Consider the following 12464-nt stretch of genomic DNA (forward strand, 5'->3'; position numbering starts at 1 on the left):
TCCCCAACTCATCACAATTGTCAGTGGACACTGTTTTTTGGACCCAATATGTCCATGTGGTTCCTTCATTTTACATATGTTGCAAACAGAACAAAAGACACAACACAGTGGGTGAATCTGGCTGAACCACACCCTAGGTCCAGTTCCTGGACTGGAACAAAACTTTCCTAAAGCCCACTTCCTGACTTTTTCTCTACAGAAAACACTACATTCCAGACAAGAGGGAATAAGTTCATCTTCTTACAAAACATGGGTTTTCTTTGGTTCTTCCTTTCCTGCACCCCGAGTATGTGATTTTCACCCTTTACAAAGAGAGTAAAGTCCTGATAATTCTGGATTTAAACTAAGAGCTTTAATTAATGTAAAATAAATCAAACAGCAAAAACTCAGACTGAGTCATTCAGTTCAATACAGGAAAGTCACAATGTTGTACGAGTGCAAGTGCAGCGACGATCTTCAGCAAAACAATTAATAAACTTTAATGGAAACAACTGTAAAGTTACCTGGTCAGTCTGATGTGAATAAGCAGAAATTGGATCTACGTAAAGCTAAAAATTAAAACAACAAAACTTAAAAAAACCATGACTAAGACTCTAAGGCCGAGATCTATAAAGGGATTTCAAACTAGAAGCCTAAACACCCTTGAGGATCTAGGGTTTAACTGACTACGACCGACACCTTGCTGGGCAGAGCCAAGCGTCAAATGAAAGAAGAGCTCTAGGCATTTTTGCAATTCCTGTCTCTGCCACAAGTGTCTTATAGGTAAAATTAGACAAACAGCACTAGAACTGGCCAAATAATTTTTAACAGCGTATGATTAATTTAGCCTATTTGATTTTTACAAATTAATTAATTTGTTATTAAGCATTCTGACAGTTTGCGAGAACAGATTTTCAGCCCAGGTTTTGTTCAAGAACAGCTTTCTGTGACTATTTCGCTGAAATAGACTTAAATATTATTTTTCCCCATTTTATTTACTGGTGTCCAGCTGGAGCCAGGCTCACAGATCCAGGTGAGATCTGCAGTGGGTCAGGATGTAGCACAGAGGTGCAGGACCTTTGCATGGATGTACCTTGCCTCCAACAGTTCTCTCACAATGTACCCAGAACTCAGGAAAGTGGAAAGACAAAGTGGATGTGGAATGAATGGGTGAGACATGAACAATAGTTAAATGTAAGTGAGACAAAGCAGCAACATTTATATGCAAATGTAGGCAAATACATGTAAATATATGCTTTGATTGCAAATTTTGTCAGGTATGCCGCAAGGAGCAAGACAGGCATATTTCAAAATGCAAATGAAAGAAAGTTTATGATGTTTTAAATTCTCATGGTTTTTAAAACTATCTATTCCTTTGGAGGGAGGAGTCTGACTTACGATTTTTGAACATGAGGTTGGCAATGCTGCTCACATGCAGGCTCTGCCAGCACCCCACCAACATGGAGCTTCGAACTGCAGGGGGAGGAGGAAGTGCTGCAGGGTTTGCACTTCCTGAGCTCCCTGCAGCCAGTTTAGTGTCAGCCATTTGAGTATCACATCCTGATTTAAAAACCAACCAAAACCCCCATCTTTTTTACATGCTTGTATAACTCCAAAATGGTCAAACTGACTTTTCAAGCAACAATGAAGCTATCACTGGACTTGGCTTGGGCTCAAAATTAATTTTGTTGAAAAAAGTACAACGAATTTTGTGTATATATATAATCATCTTAGGCCTGGTCTACGCTTCAAAGTTACATTGGCCTAGCTATGTTGGTCAGTAGTGTGAAAAAGCCACAGGCCTGACCAATGTAGCTATGCCGACAAACCCCCCATTGCAGACAGAGCGTCTGTCAACATAGCGAGCGTCTTTTGGGGTGGGGATGTTCTTACACTGACAGAAAGATGTGTAGGCTCATCTACAAAAGGAGGCACCATGTACAGTGTATCTACTCTACAGAGCCCACAGCAATGCTGCCAGTTTTTGGCAGGACTCCACTGAAGGCTGAAAAGTTTCAGGACCGTAACTGTCTACATGGGCACTGAATTCCTTGTTAAATTCACTTTCCCTAAATTCACTTTGGACTAGTGGAGAATATGAATCTGCCATTTGAGCCAGGCTTTGCTTTAGTTTCTTACGCTCATCTCCCTCAACCAATTCAGCAAATTTTCTCTGAAGCTGATGAGCACCGTTTTTTGCAGCCTCACTCACTGCTGCAGTTACTTCTGCTTCATCATTTGCTCTCTGAATTCCACCAGCAACTAGGTTTGCCAGGCCCTTCACTAACATAATTTGCTGATTGTTTAGCACATTTCCCAAACGACATAACTCTAATACAGTATGGATAACCGATGCTGTTCCTGACACCATTTTTTGTAAAGATTCCAGTTTCTGCTTCAAATCATTCTTCTTCTTCTCCCGCTCCCTGTCAGATTTTTTCTCCGGTGAGGCTGCGTCTTCTCTTTCCATCTCATTCAGAATTTTCTTGATCTTTACAGCACGAAAAGCGCATATCGCCATCACTGTCTGCAATGACAGGAAACAAAAGTGAAACATTTAAAAAAATTCATTTAAGCCCATTGTAAAGGCAGAGGTGATTGAATCATAGACTATCATAGACTATTTATATAGACTACTGTCTATATAAAACCCCAAATCTGGGATGATGTGGCCAGTGGCAGTTCAGATTTCACACACACACACTGACCAATGCACCATACTGGTGAGCTGACGGGACCGCCTGTGGAGGGGGGAAAAGGAGTTAGGTCTACATGGCTCCCATAGTCCCTGGTGTCTCTACTAAAAATATTAACAAGGGGGACTTAATGCCAGTGCTGTGGGCAGTGTTTCTGAGGAGACACTTATCCGCTAGGAAGCGGACCAAGACCACCAACTCATTTGTCAAAGGCTCTGACCAGCCATCAGATCACTCCAACAGTGTGATGGAAACTCCACCTTGTTCACTGTGTGGCAGCCTCCCCTGCTCCCCCAAGTACTTCCATGGGTTTTCTCACGGCAGTGGGTGACTTGACCCATCAGCAGGTGTAGACACAGCTAGTGGGGTATCTTCTATTCACAGGGACAATTGCACTAGAGGGTTCTACTCCTCTATGGTGTTTCAGTCCAGATATTGCATTCCCTTTTGACATTAGCACCATTGTTTATGACCCGTATAACTACACTAACCAGTACTAGAAGAAAGGCAGCAAACGTAGCTTTCACAGTTACTGCTACTGAATCGCTCTTCGATGTTGGATCCTGTAGCTTTAGAGTAAACAAAAGAGAAATTTTAATCAATGAACATTAAACAGATAAAACAAGCATGTGTAAAGTCTGACAGGCTGTTGATCCCACTGGCCTCGCCCACAGGAATAGCGTGAGCACTACAGGGGCAGTCCTATGGGCCATCACTAGGTGGGTCACAGAACTGTCTGTATCTACCCTTGGGCTCCTCAGGTCCAGAAACCTGATGTCTGGGAAAGGCTAATCTCTCCCCAAGGTTCCAGTTGGTGATATTTCATTAACTGCACTAAATAACTCAGCAAAATGTATAAATGATACATATACACAAATTAAATCAAAGTGGTCAATATCAAGTCATCAAATTGATCTAATTATCAGGTGAATTTAAACATATAAAATAAACTAGGGACGTTCTCACACTGCATAACTCGAGTAGGCCGAGCTCATTGCACCCACCTGGGGTTCCCTGAATTCCTCCGTTTCCCCACGCAGCTCCCTGTGGTACCACCCTCCCACCCCCCCTCTATTTCGGGGGCTTCCTGCAAGTCTCTCCAAACTCCCCCGCACACGCACCAGAGGTTGTGTGTGCCTTCCATTTCCCGCCCCCACCCCATGTCAGGGGTTCTCTGCGTGCCCCCTTCCTCCATTCCAGCGTCTCCTTATCTCCCCCAAACCAGGACTTCTGTGGGCCCCCCATTCACCCTTCCTCCCACGGCAAGGTAACCCATTCTCCTCCCATAGCACTGGCTCTGTGAGAAGCTGCATTACTCCTTTGCCCGAATTTCTCCTTTTCCCCCCATGCCAGGGGCTCTCTTTGTCCCCCATTTCCCCCATGCTAAAGGCTCTATGTGCCCCCTTCCCCCACTTTCTGCACCCCCCAAACCAGGCGTAACTCCATAACACCATAGTAACAAAGATTTTAGTCTGGGAAATGCCTTGGCTTCTTAACTAAAAGTCTCACACATGCTCACTAAACCAGAAACCTCATTAGAATGTGACCATGTGACATTCCTAATGATTTGAAGATTGGTAGTTGTGACCAATGGAGATGTGGCCCTTCCTAATGGTAGTAAGGACCTCTATAACTTTCATAATCATATAATTTTGACAGATTTCCATGCCCCCCTTTTGGCTTATGTCCTCCGCTCTTATTTTTGGACCATACAGTTTTAGGGTAGTGGCCATTTTGATTTTTTTAATAGGGAACATTAGGATGCTTGTGTGTGTGTTTCACATTTAAAGCAATTGTAAAGGTTAGAAGAAAAATATTATCAGAAGAAAATAGGCTTTTTACACATTTTAAATGAAGAGAGGCTCTAGAACAGCTGACAAAAGCAAACCTTTCAGCCTGTTACAGACAGAGAGAGAAAATAAACTTGGCCCTGGTCTACACTGGGGGGGGGGGATCGATCTAAAATACGCAACTGCAGCGATGAGAATAGCGTAGCTGAAGTCAACATATCTTAGATAGACTTACTGCACTATCCTCATGGCGCGGGGTCGACTGCCGCCGCTCCCCGTCAACTCTGCTTCTGCCTCTCGCCGTGGTGGAGTAACGGAGTCGACGGCAGAGTGATCAGGGATCGATTTATCGCATCTACACTAGACACGAAAAATCGATCTCCGAAAGATCGATCACCACCCACCGATCCAGCGGGTAGTGTAGACGTACCCTTGGCGAGGCTGCAGAGAAAGTTTCCAAACAATAGGAAAAGAAGAAAGCCTGTAACCCTGGCCAAGTGGCGGAGAAAAGAGAAAGGACAATTACCTGTTCCGTAGCTGGCATTCTTTGAGATGTGTTGCTCATGTCTATTCCACAGGAGGTGTGCGTGCTCGCCATGTGCACCGGTGCTGGAAGTTTCTCCCTTAGTGGTACCCATAGGGGGAGCCTGCTGCGACCCCTGGAGTGGCGCCTCCATGGCGTGGTATAAGGGGAGCTGCGCGCTCCCCCCACCCTCGGTTCCTTCTTGCCGGACCAACTCCGACAGAGGGGAAGGAGGGCAAGATGTGGAATAGACATGAGCAACACATCTCGAAGAATGCCAGTTACGGAAAAAGGTAACTGTTCTTTCTTCTTCGAGTGATTGCTCATGTGCATTCCACAGTAGGTGATTGCAAGCTATGTCTGTTGGAGGTGGGTAGGAGTTCACAGATTCCCTGGCTGAAGCACAGCTCTACCGAATCCAGCGTCATCCCTGGCGTGGTAGACAATCGCGTAGTGTGCGGTGAACGTGTGAACTGAGGACCAGGTAGCAGCTCTACAGGTGTCCTGGATAGGGACATGGGCCACAGAGGCAGCCGATGAGGCCTGAGCCCTTGTCGAGTGCGCCCTCACGATAGGCGATGAGGGAACCCCTGCTAGGTCATAGCATGTGTGGATGCACGATGTAATCCACCGGGAAAGCCTCTGGGTGGAGATCGGTTGACCCTTCATGCGCTCAGCTGAAGCAACAAATAGTTGCGAAGACCTGTGGAACGGCTTAGTCCAATCCAGATAAAAAGCCAGTGCCCTGCACATATCGAGCATATGGAGGTGGCATTCCTCATTAGAGGCATGAGGTTTGGGGCAGAGGACAGGCAGGAAGATGTCCTGGCTCATGTAGAAGGCGGAGACCACCTTAGGGAGGAATGCAGGGTGTGGGCAGAGCTGAAACTTGTTCTTGTGAAAGACCGTGTAGGGGGGCTCGCAGGTCAGGGCCCTGAGCTCCGAGACCTGCCAGGCTAACCATGAAAGGTGAGACCAGGAGCACGTGGCCAGGGGCTCGAACGGGGGCCCCGTGAGGTGGGATAACACCAAGTTTAGATCCCACTGAGGAATGGGGGTTCTAGCATATGGAAAAGACCAGTCTAGCCCCTTGAGGAAATGCCCAGTTATGGCATGGGAGAAACCTGATCAGCGCTGGACCGGCGGATGGAACATCGATATAGCTGCCAGGTGCACCCTGATGGAGGAAGGTGCCAGACCCTGAGTTCTAAGGTGAAGGAGGTACTCAAGGATTAGTTGGAACGGGGCAGACCTTGGGGAAATACCCCGCTTGCCCGCCCACCTGGAGAAGCTGGACCACTTCGCCAGGTAGGCTCAGTGCGTGGATGGCTTCGTACTTTCTAGGAGGACACGCCTGACCCCTTCCGAACACCTTCCCTCCTCCCCATCTAGCCATTGAGCAGCCACGCTGTCAAATGGAGGGCGGCCAGGTTGGGGTGGAGGAGGCGGCCCAAGTCCTGGGAGAGTAGGTCCGTGCGGAATGGCAACCTCTGTGGAGGGGCCACCAGCAAGCTCAGGAGGGTCCCATACCAATGCTGCCGGGACCAAGCCGGGGTGATTAGGAGGACGCGTGCCTTGTCCATTTTCACCTTCTCCAGGACCTTGCTGATGAGGAGGAATGGGGAAAAGGCACAGAGGAGTTGACCCGACCATGACAGGAGGAAGGCATCTGAGATCGCGTTCCTCCCCACCCACCCCAGAACAGAACTGGTGGCAACGCCGGTTCTGTTGGGTCGCAAACAGATCTACTTGGGGAGTGCTCCGCGCTCAGAAGAGCTGGTGAGTGACCTCCAAGTGGAGCAACCACTCCTGTTGGGAGGAGAAAACCCTGCTCAAGCAATTGGCCTGTGTGTTGTTGATGCCTGGCAGGTGGAAAGCCTTCCGGGAGATGTCGTGGGCTATACAGAACTCCCAGAAGCTGAGGGCTTCCTGGCAGAGGGCCGACGACCTCGTCCCACCTTGCCTGTTGATGTAAAACATCGCGGCGGTGTTGTCCGTAAGGATTCTGACCACCTTGCTGCATATTTGTGAGCTGAACACCACACAGGCTAAGCATATTGCCTTGAGCTCCCTGACATTTATGTGAAGGGAAAACTCCGAGGCCAACCACATCCCTTGGGTCTGTGAGTTCCTTATGTGGGCCCCCGAGTGCAAGTCCGACGCATCGGACACTAGGTCTAGCGACAGGGTCGGGTCCTGGAAGGGAATCCCTTGGAGCATATTGTCTGGGCAGGACCACCATTGTAGTGAGGTGATCACCGGCCCCGGTACCGTGAGGACTTTGTCCAGTCTGTCCCAGGCCTGAGAGAACTCTGAGGCCAGCCAGAGTTGGAGGGGCCTCATCCGAAGTCTGGCGTGGCAGACCACGTACGTGCACACCACCATGTGGCCCAGGAGCTGCAGGCATGCCCCGGCTGTGGTCACGGGGAACTCCGTGACTGAAGCTATGAGCCCCTTTAGGGTCTAGAACCTGCCCAGGGGAAGGGAGGCTGTGGTCTTGGAGGCATCCAGGAGAGTGCCTATGAATTCTATGCACTGCACCGGAATCAATGTCGACTTGGCCTCGTTTACTAGGAGGCCCAGGTTGGCACCCGTAGCCAAGAGCAGCCACACATGGTCCTGTACCTGACATCGCGAGCTGTCCTTGAGCAGACAGTCGTCGAGGTAAGGAAATATCTAGACTCCTCGGCATCTGAGGTAGGCCGCCACGACCATCATACACCTTGTGAATACCCTGGGCATAGTGGACAGGCCAAATGGGAGGAGCGTAAACTGGTAGTGGTCCTGTCCCACCAGGAAACGAAGGAAGCGTTTGTGCCCCTCGAATATATGGGTATGGAAGTATGAGTCCTGAAGGTCCAGGGCCGCATACCAATCACCAGGGTCCAGGGAGGGTATGTTACATACCAGAGAGACCATGCGGAACTGGCATTTGGCCATGAACCGATTGAGGTCCCGCAAATCCATGATAGGCCTGAGCCCCCGTTTTGCCTTCGGGATGAGGAAGTAACGGGAGTAAAACCATTTTCCCTGGAACTCCCTTGGAACTTTCTTCACAGTTCCCAAGCTGAGGAGCTGACCCACTTCCTGCTCTAGCAGGGGTGCATGTGACTGGTTGCCCCTGCCGTCCCAGGGAGGGGGGTGGGAGGGCGAGGGTGAGACAAACTGTAGTGTGTAGCCCTGGGAAATGGTGTTGAGGATCCAACAGTCCGATGTTATTCAGGACCATTCCGCAAGGAACACACACAAGTGGTTGCTGAAGGCAAACTTTATTGGTAGGAGGGTCCTCTCGGGAGGCACCTGGGTACCCTCCTGCAACCAGTCAAAAATACCTCTTGCCCTGCTGCTTGCCCCTCGAGGGCCTAGGCTGCGGGGCAGAGTGAGACTGCCTCTGAGGTCGCCTCTTTTGGGTCTTGGACCTCTTATAGGCGGGCTCATATCTTGGCTGGGAAGCTGGGGCAGGAGCCTGCGGCTTAGACTTGTCCTTGGCCAGCGGGACGTAAAGCCCAAGGGTTTGCAGGGTAGTATGTGAGTCCTTCATCCCATGAAGTTTCATGTCTGTTTATTCCGTGAACAAGTCCTTGCCATCGAAGGGAAGATCCTGCATCACGGACTGCGCCTCCGTGGAGAGCCTGGACAGCAGTAGCCACAACGCCCTGAGCATGGACACCGCCAAGGCCATGGACTGAGCATCCGTATCAGCTGCTTCTGATGCTGCCTGCAGGGCAGCCTTTGCGGCAGCAGCACCCTCTTCCACAAGCGCCTTAAATTCCTTCCTTTCACGCTCCGGAAGGGAGGGTTCGAATTTCGGCAGCAACCCCCACAAGCTAAACTCAACGGCTGAGGACGGCTTGGTGGTTGGCCACCCGGAGCTGGAAACTGGACGACGAATAAAGCTTTCTACCAAACGAGTCCAGCCTTTTAGAGTCCTTATTCTTGGGTGTGGGTCCTGGTTGACCCTGTCTCTCCCTATGATTTACAGACTCCACCACTAGGGAGTTGGAGCCAGGTGGGTATAGAGATACTCGTGCCCTTTCATGGGCACAAAAATATTTGTGCTCTGCCTTCTCTGATATTGGTGCAAGGGAGGCCGGCGTTTGCCAGAAGGCATTGGAAATGTTAGCCACTCCTTCGTGCAGCGGTAGGGCCAATCTACCCAGTACTGAAGATGAGAAGACATTGAAGAGCGAGTCTGAGGGTCCCTCCATCTCCTCAGCTTGGAGTTGGAGGCTTGACGCTACTCACTTCAGTAGCTCCTGGTGAGCCCTGAAGTCCTCCTGCGGTGCGGAGGCGGGTGGGGCTGCAACCTTGTCATCCGGTGTGGGGGAGGAGGCCGGTACGAGCTCTGCATGTCGGCTGGCACCGCGGGATCCACCCCTTGGTCAGACTCCGCGTGCGGTGCCGAGGATCCATGACCCGCCGATCTATCCCTTGGAGGCCTGGATAGTGAGGCGGAGGGAGCCTCCGATGCCCCTGCTACCGAACAAGTCCCTGGCTGGGCATGCACGGGGGGTCGGGAGTCCAGGCACCACTGGCCCTGCCATGGGGGCCCCTGCCACTGACCGTGCTTCTGCACCGGCGGCACCAGCTGGTCGGGTTGGCTGGGCTGGGACGTAGGGGGCCATGTGTGGGTCGAGGTCGGGGTTACCAACGACCTATTGGTACCATGGGAGCGGTACGATCGATGGTGCCCAGAATGATGTCTGCCATGGGACCAGGACTCCGGTGTTGAGGAACGGTGCCGCCTCGAGCTATTGCTTCTCGAGACACTGCGACGCCTAGATCCACGATGGCGCAGAGCTGGCGAACCCCACCAGGAGTCATGGGCACGGTGCCTTGAGGAGAGAGAGCTGGAGCGTGAACGGTGATGGCGCCCGCGTCGGGAGCAGCTACGGTAGCTCCGATGAGAAAGGGAGTGTCTAAGGCGCCTGTGCCTGTCCCCACTCTCTGCTCAGCGTGGAGCGGTGCCTGGAACTCCGATCCGATGGCACCTGACCAGACAACCTAGTGGGTGATGAAAGCGGAGGCCGGAGACTGTGCCCTGACAGGACGCTGAGCGGCAAGTGGGCCCGAGAGCAGTCCCCTGACTGGGATCTGCATTGGGTCGGGGTCGACTGCCTAGAGCCCAGCGGTGGCTTGCCTCTCGAGCGGGACCCGGGTGCCGGTGGTGCCCCAGGTATCTACAGAGTCATAATGTCTCGGGCCACCTACAGGACCTCCGGCGTTGAAGGCATCTGGGCATCCGGAGAGGACTGAGTCGACGCAACCGGGCTGCTCCGCTCGATGTGAGTCGGAGCTCTAGAGCCTGGGGGGGAACTGGGGCTGCCCGACGTGGGTCTAGCCTTTCTCCCTGCTTTCCCTTGACGCCGTTAAGAAGACGGGACTTTTCTCTGTTTCTTAGACGGGGAGCGGTGCCAGCCACTGGAAGGTGCCGGGGGATCGCTGTGCACTGAAGACGAGGTGCCCGGGGCCGAATCTGCTCAGTGCACTGAGGTTGGGGCCAGTGTCGACTCCATGAGAAGGGCCCGAAGTCTAATGTCTCTTTCTTTTTTGGTTCTAGGTTTGAAGGACCTGCAGATCTTACAGCGGTCACTAATATGGGAGTGACCCAAGCAGCGGAGACAGTCAGCGTGCGGGTCACTTCTGGGCATTGAACGCCTGCAAGAGTTGCACAATTTAAACCCTGGGGCACGGGGCACGCCCCAGCCCAAACGCTAACTAACTGAACTGAAAACTTGTTGAACTAACTAACGATGAACGACGAGTTCTGGGATGAGCTGCAGCGAAGCGAAGCTGGAGCTAGTAGTTCCGATGCACCCTCACTGGCGGCAAGAAGGAACTGAGGGTGGGGGGAGCGCGCGGCTCCCCTTATAGTGCTATAGAGGTGCCGCTCCAGGGGTCGCAGCGGGCTCCCCCTATGGGTACCGCTAAGCGAAAAACTTCCGGCACCGGTGCACGTGGTGAGCACACACACCCTACTGTGGAATACACATGAGTAAACACTCAAAGAAGAAAAGCTGCTTATCTCTGCAGCTGCCACTAGTCAAACCCCAGTGATTCCAAAACAGTCAGTCTTGGACAAGCCTCCCTCTTGGCTGAGTCAATCAGAAGCTCTTCTTTGGACATGACTTTTGCTTTTGACTCCTGGTCTGGCTAAAAAGTGCATCTCCTTAAACAAATGAATGAAAAGACAAACAATGTACATAATACAAGTTTTTTTGTGGAAATATACCAGCCTTTAAAAAAATAGCATTAGCTTGCTTTTTACAATTTGGCCTGAAGAAAAACGCCTCTAAAATCTTATTACGTGTAAACTGTTAAGAAAGCTTTAGAATTACACGCTTTATACAAAACACACGCAGGCTAACTCAAAAGAAAAAACAGCTTATGTAAAACAGCTGCTAATGCTTTTTACCAGAGAGAAGGAGTCTATTTCTCCCCCAATTGCTTTTTCTTTCCTATCTTTTAAAAAATCTAATGCTGTTGAGCCAAGTAATGTTTTAACAAACTAACTTTTAAAGCACCAGTCAAAAGGAGCATGTGTGTATATTTCATTATTTACAAATTTGATGCGAGTTTGGCAGATATCTTTATTTGTGCATAGTTTTGTACCAGGAATTAAATTAACTCTTTTTACATCAAGCCTTTAGCCTTTGTTTCTAAAAATGGTAGAAAGACCTTCATGAAAGTATGTTCTGTGCCTCTAAGAGCAGAGCACATAGTAGCAAGAATGGGTTGGAAGCTGCCTAATGTCAGCTTCTCCAGATACGTACACCTGGGAGCACATGGCTCTCCTTTGTCTTAGGTAACCGTTTTAGTTCTACAAAAAGTGTTACTTCTAAGAGTCCAGACTGTGCCTCCTTCTTATGAATACACAACTGAACACATGGTATCGGAGGGAGGTAGAAGCGAGAACAGAGGAAAGAGGACTGTAATGGAGTCATATTGGAGATGGAGCAACTAAAATCCCCCAAGTAGTTGAAACTCTCAGGTAGACTCCTGGAAGAGATTCCTGAGCCTCCCTATCAAACCTCCCTCTATTCCCTCCTCCCCCATCTCCTTCTCCCTGTAACACTCCTTTCCCTGCTTGTGCCCTCTCCCCTCCCCCTAGCGCCTCCTGCACACCGCTAAACAGTTGATCATGGGCATACAGGAGGCACTGTGGAGGGGGCGGTGGGGGGGAGGCACAGAGTCAGTGCCTATGGCTAACCCTGAACACACAGGTCTCTCTTTATCAAGCTTGTGTCCTTAGTACCCTCCTTTACGGCTGTGAAAGCTGGGTCACATCCTCCAAGCAGGAGTGGAGATTCAACAGTTCCCACCTCCGCTGTCTTAGAAAAATCCTTAGAATCACTTGGTACCAACAGATCATCAATAACGAGATCCTTGAGAGAACCAGCCTACAGTCTAGGCAGACTATGTTGGATGCTTGCAGTGTTCGCTGTCTGGGACATGTTGAGCTCATGCCTTAAGATT

At 50.4% G+C, this 12464-nt stretch overlaps 1 protein-coding gene across 2 annotated transcripts in view; it reads right to left on the reverse strand.

Annotated features, from left to right (window-relative positions):
- Positions 1 to 1174: 1174 nt before the first annotated feature.
- LOC119566370 overlaps positions 1175 to 12464 on the reverse strand; it is a 220309-nt gene continuing 209019 nt past the window's right edge. For both annotated transcript variants that reach the window (XM_043549441.1, XM_037899144.2), the window contains 2 exons: positions 3167 to 3244; positions 1175 to 2506 (listed from right to left, as the gene is read on the reverse strand). In XM_043549441.1, the coding sequence (XP_043405376.1) occupies positions 1934 to 2506; positions 3167 to 3244 (651 nt within the window). In that variant the 3' untranslated portion in view covers positions 1175 to 1933. The remainder of the gene's footprint in view (positions 2507 to 3166; positions 3245 to 12464) is intronic.

The sequence above is a fragment of the Chelonia mydas genome, chromosome 6 (assembly GCF_015237465.2).
Source record: "Chelonia mydas isolate rCheMyd1 chromosome 6, rCheMyd1.pri.v2, whole genome shotgun sequence".
In the NCBI taxonomy this organism is placed as follows: Eukaryota; Metazoa; Chordata; order Testudines; family Cheloniidae; genus Chelonia; species Chelonia mydas.